The 16,374-nt window shown below is 43.6% G+C and overlaps 1 protein-coding gene across 1 annotated transcript in view; it reads left to right on the top strand.

Moving 5' to 3' along the window:
• The first annotated feature begins 288 nt into the window (after positions 1-288).
• Positions 289-16,374, top strand: part of LRRC7 (leucine rich repeat containing 7) — a 193,024-nt gene continuing 176,938 nt past the window's right edge. Inside the window, exon 1 of the mRNA XM_067300514.1 lies at positions 289-328. Within this exon, the coding sequence (XP_067156615.1) occupies positions 304-328 (25 nt within the window). The 5' untranslated portion in view covers positions 289-303. The remainder of the gene's footprint in view (positions 329-16,374) is intronic.

The raw sequence follows: 16,374 nt of genomic DNA on the forward strand, positions 1-16,374 counted from the left end.
CCGGGCTGCTCCTGCGGGCAGAGGAGCGGCCGGGCGGGCGCCGGGGTCCCCGCCCGCCTCCCTCGCCGGCGGCCCCATCGGGGCGGGGGCGGGCGGCGCCGCCGCGGAGCGCAGCGCAGCGCAGCGCGGGCGCGCAGCGGGCCCCGCCCCGCCTCCGCGGCCGGGGGCGGGCCCTGCGCGGCGCGGCGCGGAGCGGAGCGGAGCAGCGCGGCGCGGAGCGGAGCGGCCGGCGAGCCGCGGGCGCGGGCAGCCCTGGCGGCGCCCCCGCAGGCTCCGCGCCCCCGGACCGCGGCTCGGCGGCGCATGGGCGCGCGCTCCCGCCTGCACCGTGAGTACCGCCGCGGGCGGGGGGCGCGGGGGCGCCGCGGCTCCGGCTCCGGCGCTGCCGCGGCGGGGGCGGGCGCGGCCGGGACCCCGCGGAGCGCGGGGCGGGAGCGGCCGCGGACAAAGGCAGCGGAGCGGCGGCAGGAATCCGCGCCGGGAGAGGCGGCTCCCGCGCTGCCGCCGGGCCCCGGGGCCCCTGCGGGCTGCGGTCCGGCGCGGCCGCTTCTCCCGCAGCCTTGGACGCCGCGACCCCTTTGCGGTGCGGTCTCGCGACCATCCCTTTAGCCTGCCTCCAGTAAGGCATCCGGCTCGGCAGAGCCCCTGGAAAATCCTGTGCCCTTTCCAGCTTCGTACCGTGCTCGGAGCCGTCGGCGCCCCGGCGGAGGCACGCTGAGGCGCGGCGGAGGCAGAGGAGCCGTCGCCTTCCAGCAGCCGAGGCGCCCCTCGCTCCCATGTGGCTTAAACGCTGCCAGCTCGCTTCCGACACAGTCGGGGCTTTGCATCTTGACCGCTTGGAAGAAGGATAACGTGTGTTGGAAGTTGGTTGCTTGTAATTCGTTCGGGAGCCGTAGGACAGTAGGTATGAGCTCATCCCTATCGCTGTTGAACCTGGAGGACACCCCGGGTGACTCCGGCGCGTACCAGTGGGCCGCACGCGCGGGGCGTCGGGGCCTGTGGCTCCCCGCCGCTGGCCGAGGCGCCGCCGTGGGGTGCGGGAAGCGAGCGCCGAGCACCCGGAGAGGTGGCCGGGCTTGGCTGGGGTCTGTCTGCGCGGCTGGACTGGTGAAAGGTCGTGTTAGTGAAAGCGCTGTTGAAAGTTTCTTGGTTTTAGGGAGATAAAAATGATATATCATCTTAGCTATTTCTAGTATGCCTATCACTGTATTTAAATCTCTTTGCTTATGTACACCTGTGGTCTTCAGCTGGGAACTCGAGCCACGTGCCATTCTTGACTTTTAACCTGAGGTGTTTGGGTGATTTTGATGTTTAGGGGTAGATGAAATAGAGGCATTTTTCTCGTTGTTACGTGACAAGAGAAGTGACTTAATCTTCTGGATTTTGCTCTTACGCATCGGCTTACCCTGATACCCAACTGAGAATGTATGCTTGCCATGGCAACCTCTAGATTACATATTACAGCTACTCGTTTGGAAGTAGCAAGACTTTCTTAAAGAAATATGAACAGCAGGCTGATTTCAGCATCTATGTAATTATAAATCAGTTGGGTATCTTGGAAAACATGACCTCTTTTTTAAGAATATTAATGCTGCTGCAGTTCATAAGTACATTTTTTTGAGAGGGAAAAGGAATCGGACTTCTGAGAAGGTCATGTATTCTTCTTTTTGTGCAATACCAGTGAGAGAAGGTTTCTTTGTTTTCAAGCAGTCTATACTTTAAAAGCTCTTTTAATTTAGTGATCTTGTAATCAGATATCTTGATGTGTCATGATAGTTTGATGTCCATTTGAACTTTAACCTTTGCCAATGTTTGACGTGGAAAACTGTTTTTCACTCATGCATACAGTATTTTTTTCCTAATATCTCACAGAGATGGAGCTTTTTTGTGTGGTTTTGTTATACAAATAATATGCATATTTAAAAATGTTTTTATATTAAACCAATTTCTGCAGTTAATCATTAATAATTGTAAATGGTATATAAGATGTTTAACAAGTAAGGAGTAGCAGGTAAAAAGCAAACGTTTCTTTTTGTGGAGCCTGACTGCAGGCAGCTGCTCGGAAGATGGCAGGAACAGTGTCTGTGGCAATTGCGAGAGTCCATCAAAGGAAGGAGTTATGCGTGCTAATGGGCAAATTCTTCACTCCTTGGTCCCATAAGAATTTATCAACACTTTAAAATCATTCATTAAAAATTTGTTAAAGTAGTAGTTGCTTATAAAAGGAATTTTAAAAGAAAGGGATTTTAAAAGGTTGTCCATTATCTGGTATTTCAAGACAGCAGCATGTGCATGCCGTTAAAGCCAGAAAACTTCAGATTAACAAGGAATTAATAGCCCTTGAGGTATTTTCATCTGTACAAAGCGTTGGTTGTGTGCACTGATCTTAAAACAGATGCCAGCGATGGGAAATACTGCAGTGCATTGAACTTCATCCTAAACCCAGAAAATAGGGATTAACCCACATATGAAAGTGGGCAGCAGATAGACAGTCACCCGCGCCGCCGCCTCGCAGAGCTCCCGGCGTGTGCGGGCGGCCGGAGGCTGCGGGCGGGAGGCTGCGCTCGCCCTCCGGGGGCCGTGGGGCAGACCTGCCACGGGCAGCTCCGTGCCCCGCCGCGCACCATCCCCAGGCTTTCGCTCTGGCCAGCGAGGTCCACCGATGGGATGCGAGGGGGGCCATGAAACGGGTGCTGGTTCTCAGGAGTTGCCATTTAGTGTCTGAGATCAGTGATAGGAGTTGGAGGACTGATGATGTGCAGTGAAGGTTGGATAATGCTTCAGAAATGGTGAATTTTAGTGTGCTAAGCATTCAACTAATATAAAACCATATAATGGTGTGACTTACCCGCTTATATGACAGGCTGTCCTGTATAAGAAAGCACATTTTCTTTAGATAAGACTGTATTAATCCATCCAACCTCCCTAGACACTTTGAAAATAGGATGGCCCATTGTATAAGTATTTGAAGGTGCATATTGATAACCATGTAAAGTGTAATATAGAAAACTGTGCCAGAATTATTCAATGCTGCTTTATAATTCAAACTAATGATCCATTAGATCTAAGCTGAGCACAGACTAAGCACCCAAATGTTATATTAAGCCCTGTTTAAAGATTTCTTAGAGCCACTGTGTGTCTTCAGTTTTCATCTGGCCTCTCTCTAATTTTAGTGATTTCTGTAGGCTTTAGTTTGCTGGCATGGCAGATTGCATCAAATTTTATGAAAAGTCCTTTAGAACTGCTAGTTTTGTCAGATTTTTTTTTCTGGGAATGCAGCAATTTGTTGGTAGCAGATAAATCCTAAGTGTTTTAGTGTGTGTCTGTATTGGACAGGTATGTGCCTTTCAGCATGACTCGTTTAAAAGTTGTGGAAAAAGTCAAGGGTAGAGATATAATGGTCAGGAAGATAGGATGAAACTTCGTGTGAGAGAGCTCCTGGCACAAAGGAGAAGCTGCCGTGGGAGGGTGAGCAGTTTTACAGGGACGTACAAAATTATGGCAGAAAAGGAGCATAGACTTATGTACAGCTGTAGAGGTGATCTGGTGAGGTGGAGCAGTTAAAACATTAAGGGATCAAGTTATGGTGAATAAAGGAGAAAGGGAACCTCAAAGCGCAGAAAGACTTTCCTTTATACAAGGAGAAGAACATTTTCCCTCCTTTAGTTAGTACACTATCCAGAGTGAACTAAATACATAGCTGTGTGAGTTTAAGCTTATTGGAGGAAAATGCTATTTCTTTCCAAATATTTTGCTAGAAAAAAATGAAAATGATGGCTAATACAAAGAAGATTTGAGGAAAGCAAGTTTGTCCTTCTAAAAGCATAGGAGACAGTGGGCAGAAAAAATCTGAATCTGTCTCAGATGGGTGAAGTGTGGCAATATAGCTTATTTGGGGCCAATAATCAAATGTGTACAACAGTAGGTGGGACTGCTGTGGGTACGATGCATGTTGAGCAAATACTCATGGTTGGGAACCAAACGTACAGCACTTGGATCATGTAAATTGACAGTCATTACTATTTTTCCCATGATGTGCTTAAGATGTAAAGATGTACTTGTGAAATCTTTGGCGCTTAATTTATCACTGAATTTTCATGCTTGGAAGATATGACATGGGCTATAAATAGAGCAATCAATAGAGCAATCTTACAAGTATAAAATACATTTTTGAAGAGCATTTTGGTAAACAAATCCATGTGTTCTTGGAAGTTCATGTTGTGTGGCATAGTTAGTATCATAACAGAACAGACTTTATATATCAGCTGATTAACCGTAATTATCAGTGGTCTGCAGCTGCTGACTTCAAGTCATGTGGTTGATTCTCTTTTCCCCAGGGAGGTGCTGGTGTGAAGTGGACAATTAAACTGAATTTAGAACTTTGGTTGACTTGGATTATTTTTCAGTTGCTGTTTCAAATGATTTAAAATTCTGCACTTTTTTGTACCTTTTTCTACTGCAGTTGACTTAGAAAATTAGAAGAAACATGACATACCACAAAATACTCTCAAAGGAACCCCACTGTAACAATAAATATATAATTTATTTGTGTTATGTTAAGAACACAGGGGCCATCATGGTGAGAGGCCATCATCGGTGCTGTGTCTTTCTTTTTCTGTTTGTGTTAGTTCGTCTTGAGTAGGTGTTGGGTCTTGATTGTGGTAGGTGCTGAATAAGCACTTGTAAGAGGTGGGACTTGAAGCTCAGGATAACATTTCTGTAGATGAGAAAAATTGTCAGGAGGGAGACTTTAGTGGCTTTTTGCAGATGAAGAGCTGAGCTGTAGCTCACAGGTGCTAGCAGAAGAGCTGGGAATCAGTGGCTGCTCCAGCGGGGTCAGGAGCTCCATCTCCCAAATCACAGGCTGCTGCTTTGTCAAACTCTTTCCTTATTAAAACTTACCAACCTCTCGTGCTATCTGCTTCTCTCTTGCGTCACTTTATTCTCAAATATATCAAAAAAAACCCACGTTCAAGTGCCATGTGTTTCCAAAACCACATTCCCATCTTTCCTTTGTTGCTGCTGTTCTTGGTGTTTGTCCACTGAAGAGCAGGAGCCTTCCAGACAGAGGCTGCTTTTCATCTCTGGTAGACACTTTGCAAGATATTTATGGTGTCCCCCCTCCCAATATTAATAAAAGGGTGGTTTGGCAGACTGGAGCAGAAGTATGGCACCAGGGAATCATGGGCATAGTGGCAGAGGTCTTCCTGAAAGCTGCGGGAGTTGATGGTGAAATCGATTAGGCTAAGGACGATGGAGTAGGGGAATGCGTCATCTCCAGCGGAAAGGTGCCTCCTGTTACGTGGTGGGCAGCTTCAGTTTATAATTAGCATAAAATCTGCTAAAGATGTTGTTTGAGTGGTGACAAGATCTCTTTGTACCTTGTGTTTAACTTTGCCTCAGGTATTGATACACTGATCAAACCATATGGTTCATGTGTTATGCATTTCCGCTTCTAGGCATACTGAAACTTTAGCTGTTGTTACAATAAAAATTCTAAAATTTTAAAACCTGAGTACTAAATTGGTAGCTTTCAGCAGTTCTCTAATTATGTGAGGCATTTTTTTTTACTTAACAAATGGTTCTTATTCTTGCCAGCACTTCAGCCTAGTGTTCTAGGACTTGTGGGTGTCAGAGAACAGAACATATTTCTGTGTCTGCGAATATGATCCCACACATTGTCTTAAGTGGGAAAATGTTCGCAGCCCTTATATGGTGAGGGATTTTTTCTTCAACGCATCAGTGCTTTCTGCTGCAGTAGTAATGCAGTTTCATCTTCCTGGTGACTTGTAGACTGGGTATTGATTATGAACCAGAAATATGAAATGGTCTTTTTTCTTCCTGGCAAAAATATCTTGCAGTATAACCTACTCTGTCTGCAAACCATACAAATACTGTTTTTAGAAATGGTTGACACTTTTCAACAGCTACCGGTGGATAGGTGCCAAACTAAGAGATAGCTACCTGAGAGCAGCAAGGCTGCTGGGGTTTGTCTTGCGCTGCGTCCCTTCTTGGCCCTTGCCTTGCAATCGCGCGCTCCTCCTGATGCTCAGCCGTTTTGACATCTGAGTTGTTATAGTCTCTTGACTGTATGGACAACCAAGTACTGTAAAAGAAGCTAAGATTTCTGTATGTCATGACAAAGTGACACATTGCCCAGAGATAGGACGTGCTTTTCACTGATACACCAGAAAGTATCTTGCCATGTTCTGCAGTGGGATTTATGAAATAAGCGACTTACCAGAGTACCTTGTGATCTTCTGAACGAATGCTGATGAGAGATGGGCTACAGATTTATGGAAATATAAAGTAAAGAATGGAGACTTCTTCAGGGTGACTTCTTCAGCAGAATTATGAGGTATTTCAACCTTCTCCTTTGAAGGGATTTTATTGAGAAATAGTCATTTTTGCTGTAGGTGTTATGCCCAAAGGCATAACACCCTAAAAACATTTTGTTTTGTAACAGGAAGGCTTTTTAATACAATTATTTACAGGATAAGAAGGTGTGAGGCTTAATGCATGATAGCTGCTGGCAAAGCCAGAAGTTGAGGTTGGAGGGGTGATGGAGCGTGCCACACCAGAGGACGGGGAGGGTCCATAGAGCATGGCTCAGCGCATGGCATGTGGCCACGCAGGTTTGGGGCTCCTGCCCGCGGGGATGTTTCAGCATGAGGCTTGCAGGGGCAGGAGGGTGGTTACCCAGCCTGAAGGGATGTTGGTGAACGTGCGCAGAAAGGAGGGGGAGGAAGGAGCTGCGGGGCTGCAGCACAGAGCCTCAGCAGCACTCTCGGCCTTCCGGGAGAGCTCTGGGGCCAGCAGTGGTGCTGGGTCTGGTGGGATCCCACTGCCTGTGGGCGAGCTGGCCTTGTCTCTTGGCCTCAGGGCATGTGATATTGTGGAACTACAAACTAGGTCCACGTCTCCTGGCTCCGAGTGGCTCTCTTGGTTGGTCTCCTCCCGCAGGGGTGCAGGGACTGGTTGAAAGGTTTGTCCTGCAGGATGTGCTGGGCGCCCGCGTCCTGGTGGGGCAGCGCAGTGCACCTTTGGGGGCCGGGGTGTGGCCCCACTGAACCAGTCTCCTGGTCCCCGGGGAGGGCACGTTCGTATTTGATGTGTAAAACAGGGTCATGTTGCCTCTGGTGCCCTTGTGGATCACTCTGCGTAACCTGCATGGAGGCGTGGTGGCTCCTCCGCGGTCTGAGTGCGAATACAGAGATACTGCTGTTCATTCATACATACGTTGTTGTCTCATGAATTAAAAAAATTTGTAAAACTATGTATGAGCAGGAAAATGAATCATTGTAGTACAGAAATTTAATTATGATCAATACTAATAACTTTCCAAAGTTCAATCGTTTTCTTTAAAGGGCTGCAATTGAGAAAAACTTACTTATTTACACAAATGAATGTTTTCATTCTTAAGATAGTGTTTAAATATTAAAACAAATTGGATCAACAATGCCATCAAAGTCTATGTCATCTGTAGCAACTTCTTGATAGTGTGACAGTTAGGTAGATCTGTCTCTGGCTTTATGAAAGGAAGAAGTCATGGGAGTTTCATGATGAAATTTAATGCTGATATTTTCTAATGATTTTTTTTATGGATACGTAACAGGATAAAGGTGCATGCTAGAAAGGCTAAAATATAGATATATTGTATTTGTAACCATTTATTGATATGGTCAGTAGACCATATTGTGGTTTATAAATGTCACCTAGAACAAAGCATTCGATTCAGAGCTGTTTCCAGGATGAAGGTAAACTTCATGAGTGTCATGGACTTTGATGACAGCTAGGGCTTCCATCTGATGTGCCATTTTATGTAACTTTAGAATAAATCTCAGTTAATACATATGTTTTGGTAAGATTTTCTTTAATGCCATAAAATGCACTTTTCTTTATATTTTTGTTTTGTGGTTGCATGTGATGCAGTTTTTATAAGTACTGAGAGATTTTTTTCCTAGTAAAGCCGTATTTCAGGATTCCTACAGAAGTATATGTGAAAGAGGGTGTACTAAGAAATGAACATTGAAATTCTTGCCTGTGCTGCTAGTGTATGAGCTTTAAAAATCTGTGCACAGAAACCCTTCTAAAGTAAGTATTTCTGCACATATTCTAAGGCTAACTGGTGCCTGTATTTCTGTTCGGCTAGGGAAAGGCACTCTGCTTAATGGAATGTCATTAACACTCTGCTGCTGAATGATTATTTCCATTTATAATAGCAACAATATGTTAATTTCCACAAGTTAAAAGTTAAGATCATGAAACTGCCAGTCAGAGCTAAAGGGCTACTGGCATTCTTTAATCATCGCTGCTATTTTTATGTGGACAGATTTAACATAAATAGGTGTGATGCAAAGTGTCATACCGTATTTAGTCCTTGTCCAAGACATCTTTGTTTTGGAAAGTATCTCTTTGAATTGCTTGGTTATTTTTATACATTATTCATGGGGAGGGGAAAAAACAACTCGTTGTATAATTTGCTTCCTTTTTTTCCCCAGTTTTTCTTCAATTTAACTGAGTTTGTGTGAAATACGGCAAAGAAAATAGCTTTCAATGCATTTAACTGATTATCCTGCTTGTAAGGTACATGTTTAGTGAAATAACTTAAAGGGCTGCTTAATTTATGGCAAATCCGAAGCATGTGGAGATAAGTAGGATTACATTGGTTATAGTTGGTTTTGGATCTGGTCCATGGCTGTCCTTAGAAACATTAAGAGGTCTACGTCCTTTATTCACCATCTGGTACTTTAACATATACCTAAAGGTTCTTTATTTCCCTATACAATGGTGTTTTGTTTCATTTTCACCTTCCAGTATTGCATATCGTTTCTTAGTAAAAAGATGCTTCTGTGATCACCTTCTTTCTCAACGCTGATGCCCCATCTGTCCCTCTGTCGCCCAAGCACTAGTTTACTCCAGGGAATAAATTTAGGACAAGAGTAAGGAGGCAAGGTATTTCATGTTTCTCAAGACTCTCATTTCGTGCAGCTCCTGCAATTGGTATAGCATCTGTAAATTTTGTTAAAGCAGAAAAAACTCTCCTGTGTTGGCTGTCAGATGAGACTGAGATTAGATAAGTCTTAATTACTCTTGCTAAATTTGACTCGGACTAGTCACACTAAACTCTTTATAATTAGTTACAGGCTTATTTATGGAGCAGCTGAAAGGTAGAATTAACATACTTTATTATCAGAGAACAATTTCTGATGATAATAAAACAAACGCTGGTCAGCAATTTGTTATCCCATCCTGTGTGCATTTTCCCTGACCCTCCAGGCTGAGAGTCACCAACTATAAAAGGCATCGTTCTTGGAAAGCTTCGCAGTGATTTCTTAAGCATATCTTTTTATAACCCAAATTCTCTAATGTGTACCACTTCTATATTTTTACATCATTAAGATCCCAACAGCTTTAAAATATGTTATCTATATCCTTTAATGTTGCTTTACTATTGATAAGCAGTGGCTTTACTGTTATCAAAATCCTTGGCCTCCAAACAGCCTAACTTCACAAAGGCGTCGTCAAAACTTTCCCATGACCCAGTTCTAAAACATCTTTAGGGCCTCTCGATGCCTTTCGGACTCCAGATGTCTTCAGGCCTCTTGGCCTCTCCTCAGTTAACCGAGACGAAGAGCCCCTGTGCCTGCCTCCGTGAGGACCTTTGGCAGCACCGCGGGCTCCCTGCGTGGCCATGAGCTCGTGGGCAGCGTCGCCTGGGTCAGGCGGAGCAGCTTTGAGGAGGCAGGGAGAGCGTTTGTCTCTGGGGCTCCGTAGTCGGAATTGACTCTGGTAACGCTGACGGCATCTTCCACCGAGTGAGACGTGGGGAGGCGTGAGCGGGCCAGAGGTGCCGAGCTGCTTTGCACCAGGGCTGTCGCCTGCCGCAGGCCTGCCTGGGCATCGGGGCCGTGTTCGCGGGACCTCTCGCTTGTCCTTGCGCTGGCCTGAGCCTGCGGCGGGCTCCCTGTGTGGGGACCCTCTCTTCCAGGAAGCGTCTCCCGGTCCCGCGCGTGCCTGAGCACCTGCTGTGCCCGTTGTTGTGCTCCGTTGTCTGCCGTGGCGGGTTGGTGCCTCCTGCGCGCTGTAAACGGGCTCCTGCCAGGTTTGTTGGAAACTCTTGTTCTTGCCTTGGAGATGGTGAAGAGTCCCTGCCCGTGCTGTCCCTGCTGCTCGTGATTTGGCATGGATCTATCAACTCATATGCAAACTCATCTTTTATAAATGGAAATGTCCTAACCAACTTAGCCGTTCTTCACTGAGAAGCTGCTCCACACCTCTGACCATCCTTTTCACCTTATTTGGGGCATTTTGCTATATCCTTGCCTTTTATTTCAATGAGGGCACCATTTTGTATAGGTCTGGGAAACTTTACAAGGAACAAAGTTGGGTCCCTTCTGAAATACTTCGCGTTTTTCTTGTCCGTTAGTCTGAATGCGCCGACTTTGGCAGCCTGGAGTGAACAGCATGAAAAAGACACAAGTATTAAAAGAAATATAAGCATAACAGAATATAATGAGTTTGTTCTTGATAATAAATACTACGCTAAAATACAGTACCCTTTAAGAGGAATGTTCATAGTTCACAAGAAGAAAAAAAGAGATCATTATCTTTCTAATGAACTGAAAAGTCTGAATATTAAATTATCTACAGAAACTGCCTCTTATCCATCCTCTTTCTCCATCTATTTTACAATAGAAAACTTTGCCTTCTTTCTTTGGGGATTAGGAAAAAGCACTTTAGCATTAAGTATAAAGCCTGTTATTTGCCTTTGTCTCTGAAACAAAATTTATATGTCGGTGTGCACATATACTTGTATATAAAAGCCTGCATTAAAAAATTGAATTCACACTAATGATAGAGATTGCTCCATTATAATTTTCCATTCTCATAATAGTAGCAGACATGGAAACTTTTAAGCAGCAAGTAAAATGCTAAGCATTAAGGAGCTGTGGGACTTTTCAAAGACCTTCAGCACTCGGTGGTACCAGGGCTTAATCTTTACCTCCTGTTGGTTCTCAGTTTCCTCTGAAGGATGTGTGGTGGAATGATTTGTCCTGGAACAGATTAAACTGTATGTGGGGTGAGCAGATCACATTTCATGTGATCATGTGTGTTCAGAAGATGTCTGGATACTTGTTCCTATTTGGCAGTAGGCAATGAGTGAAGTTAATGGCTCCATGAAGCAGTGTGAACACAGCACATTAAAGAAATCTTGGGGCTGAATTGTTTTCTCTGTACAGTCAGAAAAGAATTAGTGTTCCCTGTTATCTTATTGCAGCAAAGAAGGGCAAATTACGTGTATGCTGGTCTTCTTGGGGACTGTGTTCAGCAGATAATTCCTTCAGACTCCCTGCAAAAGGGAGAAGTTGCATCTAAATACTGTGTATCCTAATGACCCTGTTGAGTCAGGTTTTCATGAGAGCTTAGTTGCCATTTCAAGATTTTTAATAAGCAGCTTGGTGGTTTTTTTTTGGGGGGGGGAGGGGGGGGGTTGAGTCCTTAGTGCTCAGAGCCTGCTATTGAGACCAATATTGCTGTTGCTGTTCCTGGCATTTCGCAGTCGAAGTGATATCTCAATTTCTCTCTTTGTCAGTCTCACTTTTGAAATGCCACCCCAGCAAACTCTCGCATGTAGACATCAGCAGCCCCCCAGTGCGTGTACCATCCTCCAGAGCGCTGCACACTTAATAGTAGCTTGTCTCTGCTATAACACTTAAGCAGGGTATTTCTTCTTCAGTTATACCATACCAGACTATTAACCTTGAAATGCTGGTCATCGCTGACCGCTGAAACTTTTCTGTGGAGGTCGAAAGTGCAATGATTGTCTGGTATAACCAACTCTCCTCGCACTGCCAGTGGGGGGGTTTCATGCCAAGTGCTGGACTGGATATTCAAAATAGCATCTGCGAACTTCTCTGTGGCAACAAACAGCCCTAGCGGGATCTCATCGTAGCTGAGAGCGATGGTCCCTGATCCGACTGGGATTTCTGCGTCTGGCAGGGCCTGTTCCTTGTGTGGAGCTACCAACCTCGTGTCCTAGGTGTGAACTTGGTGAACACTGAAGAGCGAGGCTTTTTGCCTATGGAAGAGCAGAAGGGGTTGTTATTGGCTCTTTGGGAAGCTGCATAGTGGGTTTATTTTTTTTTCCCCAATTATACCCAGACTTTTTTAAAAAATTGCATAATTTTTTAAGGAAAGCATAGTTTGGAGGTAGAGATAATATATTTTTTTTCTGAGATCAGCTAGCACAGATGGAAAAACAGACCTTTTGAGGCATACAAGAACTTTTCAGATCTGCTCTTTTCCGTCTCTTCAGTCTTGTGAAGAAGTTTCCACATCAGTCAAACTTCAGGTCCTGAACTGAATTTTTCCAGTTCTGAATTGCTTACCTGAACAAACATTTTCTTCTTGAGAACAGGACTAGGGAAAAAACACAATTCTCCTCCTGTGATACAAGTTTCTGATAGTCTGTCGTTCTGAAATATTCTCACACTTTTAAAAGAGCAGAGACGTATTTCATAGGGAAAATCTGCTTTCAGAGGCTTTGAATAGTGTTCAGTGATTAAAACTGTTCTTTGAAGAATGATGAGAAAACAGAGGTGAAAATAGGTGTTCATAAAGTACCATCCATTATGTGTACTGAGAGAGCTCTTCTGTGGAAAAATTAGTGTCAGGCCACATGATTAAAGAAGGTGTAATGAAAATGCAGAGCAAAACTGCATTAATGCACAAACAACATTAATTCTATGATATTCTAACTTGTTTCACTTTGACTTCACAACTTTTATAATGATCTTTTAACACAGACTTTTCATGTGCAGAAATGTAGAATGTTATTTTCCATTTTTTATGTATAATACCTGTTGCTATCTACTAGAAACACACATCTTACACTTCTGTAACGCTTTTAATGCTTAATATATTTCATTTTCATCATGTGACCCTTAGAGTTTCAAACTTCTGGTTCAGCATTAATGGGCAAACCAGATTTGCTGTAAGAACTTAATGATTTATTTTCCTACTTTTGTTTTTGATCTCATTTTAATCACTCTGCTCCAAGAAAACAGAAAGAAACTTTGAAAACCTTTTTTGCTGTGACTTCCAAGACGCCCTCTCTGTTATTTGGTGACCATTGACTGAGGACTACAAAGCTATAGCTGTGAGCAGAAACCAGCCAAAAGACTGTAGTGAGAATAGTTTGGTGGAACTTTAACAGTTTACCCAGAGCTACTATTTTTACAAGCGAGTGTTAGTAACCTCACTTTCTGTCAAGTGACTTTGTATCCCACACTTCAGGTTTATGGAGCAAATTGTGAAAATAGATTGATAGGCTCTTTCCAAGCAGTAGTCCAAATAACAAACTGCAGATTCATTTGCCATCCTCGTTGCCAGATTGTAATGCGAAGGGCTTTTAAAATTTGTTAGCTTTATTCAAAAGGTGGGTGAACTTTCCATGAATTTTAGGAGGTCAAAGTGGAATTCCATTTGCTGACGCTTATTGCTTCTTGAAGATGTTACAACGAATGTGCCGTATTTCAAGGCTTTATCCAGGCAGGAGCTGAGTACTTGGAAATTGTCTGGTAGAAAAAAACTATTAAGGCACCTTCTCTCATTTTTAACTGTGAACATTTACTCTGATTATTTGTTTCCTAATAAATTGTGTGTAGCTCATCTCAAAATCAAAACACATTTAGCTTGTTGTTCTGATGCCTGTTATACAGACTAATTTACTTCATCTTTGGAAAGGAGTTTATGACCAGATGCATGAGATGTGACTCAAAGATGTCTCACAGCTTGTTCTTACTGTCTGGATGTACCCAGAAGGTCAAACTCTGCTCGTTTGTATCCTCACAGTTTAATTGAAGTCAAGAGAGCTCCGTAGGTATGAATGAAAGTATACTTAGCCAAGCGTATACTCATTAGATATCAAAGCAGTATGGGAAGGCATTTAAGGTATTAAATATCAAGTAAAGGTGGGTAGAGCTGTGTTTTTTTTGTTTTTTTTTAATAAGTAATTTACAGAAGACTGAAAAGAAAGCTGAGGTTGATAGTTTTGTTTTCTTAAATACAGTCTAAAACAGTTGGCAAAATCTAGTTTAATGAAAGACACCCTGAAAGCTCCTATTGAAGCCAATATGAAATCTGCCACTGGTGCTAGTTGAAATATAAATCTTAGCTTTAGTGCCAAATAATTTCATAATTATTGCTTTCAAAAGACAATGTGTGTGTTAATGCTCTCCTTGCTGTGGATTTTGTGCTGTGACATAAATGCTCCTTCAAGCTCTAAATGGTAACTTCTGTTCCTTGCTTCACACTAATGGTGATTTAGTTGCTTACATAAAAATTGTAACTGGAGAGAGAGTGAATATATCCAGTTTCCAAGACAATATGAAACATGCTATTAAGCAATAATCTAACATGGTACGAAAAGATTATTTTTTTAAAAATTGTGTTTCAAATTAAACTGTCACCTCCATGAAAATTTATTGTTTAATTTAAAAAGATACACAAAAATAAGATGCTTCTGAGATGCTAACAAACTTCCTTACATACATAATAGAGTGCACATGCAGCTTTACGCTTCCTGCTAAAAGCACTCGAATGACTTGACTGCTAGTATATAGAGAAAGCCATCTAGCAATGCTTGTCTTACAGAAGCTTACAAAATTTCATCTGGAGTGGCTATTATTTAGCTAATGGGATTAAAATAATCATTTAAATTGAAATAGAATTAAAATACAGAGTAGTGACTACTGACACTATTTAACTGGGGATATTAATAACACGAATGCTTATTAATTAGTGAATGAAAAAAGCTTATTAGCAAGCTACGTCATGACATTGTTCTGGAGATGAGTATGTGTTTTGCTATTAAAATTACTTTGAAAGCAAAGATAGTCTATAGCTAAACACAGTTTAAGGCAATTCTCCCACATTTTGTCTCTGTGGTTTTCCTCTCTTTTTGCTCATCTTTCCAAATTGCAATAGGACAAATTCTGCTTTGACTTCTGTTGATGCTAAATGAGTGGTAATTTTGTGTGTGCGCCCGAGAACAGACACGTGTCCCGCGTGTGCTTGGGCACGGACAGGCCAGGGCCCAGCTCTGCGGGGAAGGCTGCGCCCGTGCCCAGCTCGCCTGGCGGAGCGCCCCGCCGCCCTTTGCTCCTGCGTTTGCTCTGCTCTCCGCAGATGCTCTGGGTGTTCAGAGCTAGCACAGGCCATCTCTGCCCCTTCTGCGCTTTCGCATGCACCGTTTGACGCGATGACGTTATGTTCACGAGTGTGAAGGGGGCAGAGCTGCTGGTACGAGCTGCCCCCGAACCGCACCAGGCGGCAGCTCCCCGCCGGGACTTGCGGTGTTGCTACTGCGTGCCTGGGGCAAGCTGACCCAGGTGAACACGTGTGTGAGACGGGAGAGAAGGCTGAAATACTGTGTTGGAGGCCAGCGGTGTTTTTGCAGGAGGTGTGTGCTTCGGCTTGACACTGTTAGAGGAGTTGCTTTGGTTTCGCATCCAGCCTACGAGAATATCCCATGCCAGTATCTGTCGCCTTCTTCTCAGGGGAGAAATAGAGCTGCAGGATGCGGCGCTGCGTCCTCACAAGTTCTCCTACACACAGCAAGCATGAGCCAAGCAGTGACAGGATGAGACAGAAACTTTAGTGTTTACATTGTAAAACAGCTTATAAACACAATCCCTTTTAAAAAAAAGAAGTGCAAGGAAAGAAATGCAGATCTTTTGAAATATCAGTATTGATTTTGTAATTGATTTCCTGGAGCAATGCTTTTAATTAAGTCTGTGATATTTCAGTATCATGTAATTGCGATGATGTATTTGTCCAAGATTAGCAAAAGCCATGCTTATTGGAATAGTGTAAGAGTTCTGTAACAATGTGTATGTGATGAAGTGTAATAAATAGCCAACTTCAGCCATGGTTTATATTATACCTCATTAATGGAATTATATGGGACGCTCAATTAAGCTGGTGAAATAGCTTCTACACACTCTGTATTGCATGGGCATATTATCAACTATATTTTATACTTACATTTTGTACTGAACCTTGCTGGATTCATTGCGTTGAAGGATTGCGATGTCTCGCATTTACCTTTCCCTTTCACTAGTGTAAATCCAATTATTTCTCTCGAGTTACTACTTAATTGCAGTTGTGTAATCCATGACAAAGGCAGGCGTATGAGAATACGTTGTCAGCAAAAAGGAATTTCTCTTACTATTTACAGGCACCCCTCTAGGTACACAGAGCACAGTGAGTCCATCTGGTTTCCTTGATGGCGCTGTAAATTGGGAATCTCTCATTTAAAATCATGCAGAAAGCCAAACCGAATTCTCTGCTTTCCCATGTAATGACCAA

This window comes from Apteryx mantelli, chromosome 8 (genome assembly GCF_036417845.1).
Source record: "Apteryx mantelli isolate bAptMan1 chromosome 8, bAptMan1.hap1, whole genome shotgun sequence".
Taxonomy (NCBI): Eukaryota; Metazoa; Chordata; class Aves; order Apterygiformes; family Apterygidae; genus Apteryx; species Apteryx mantelli.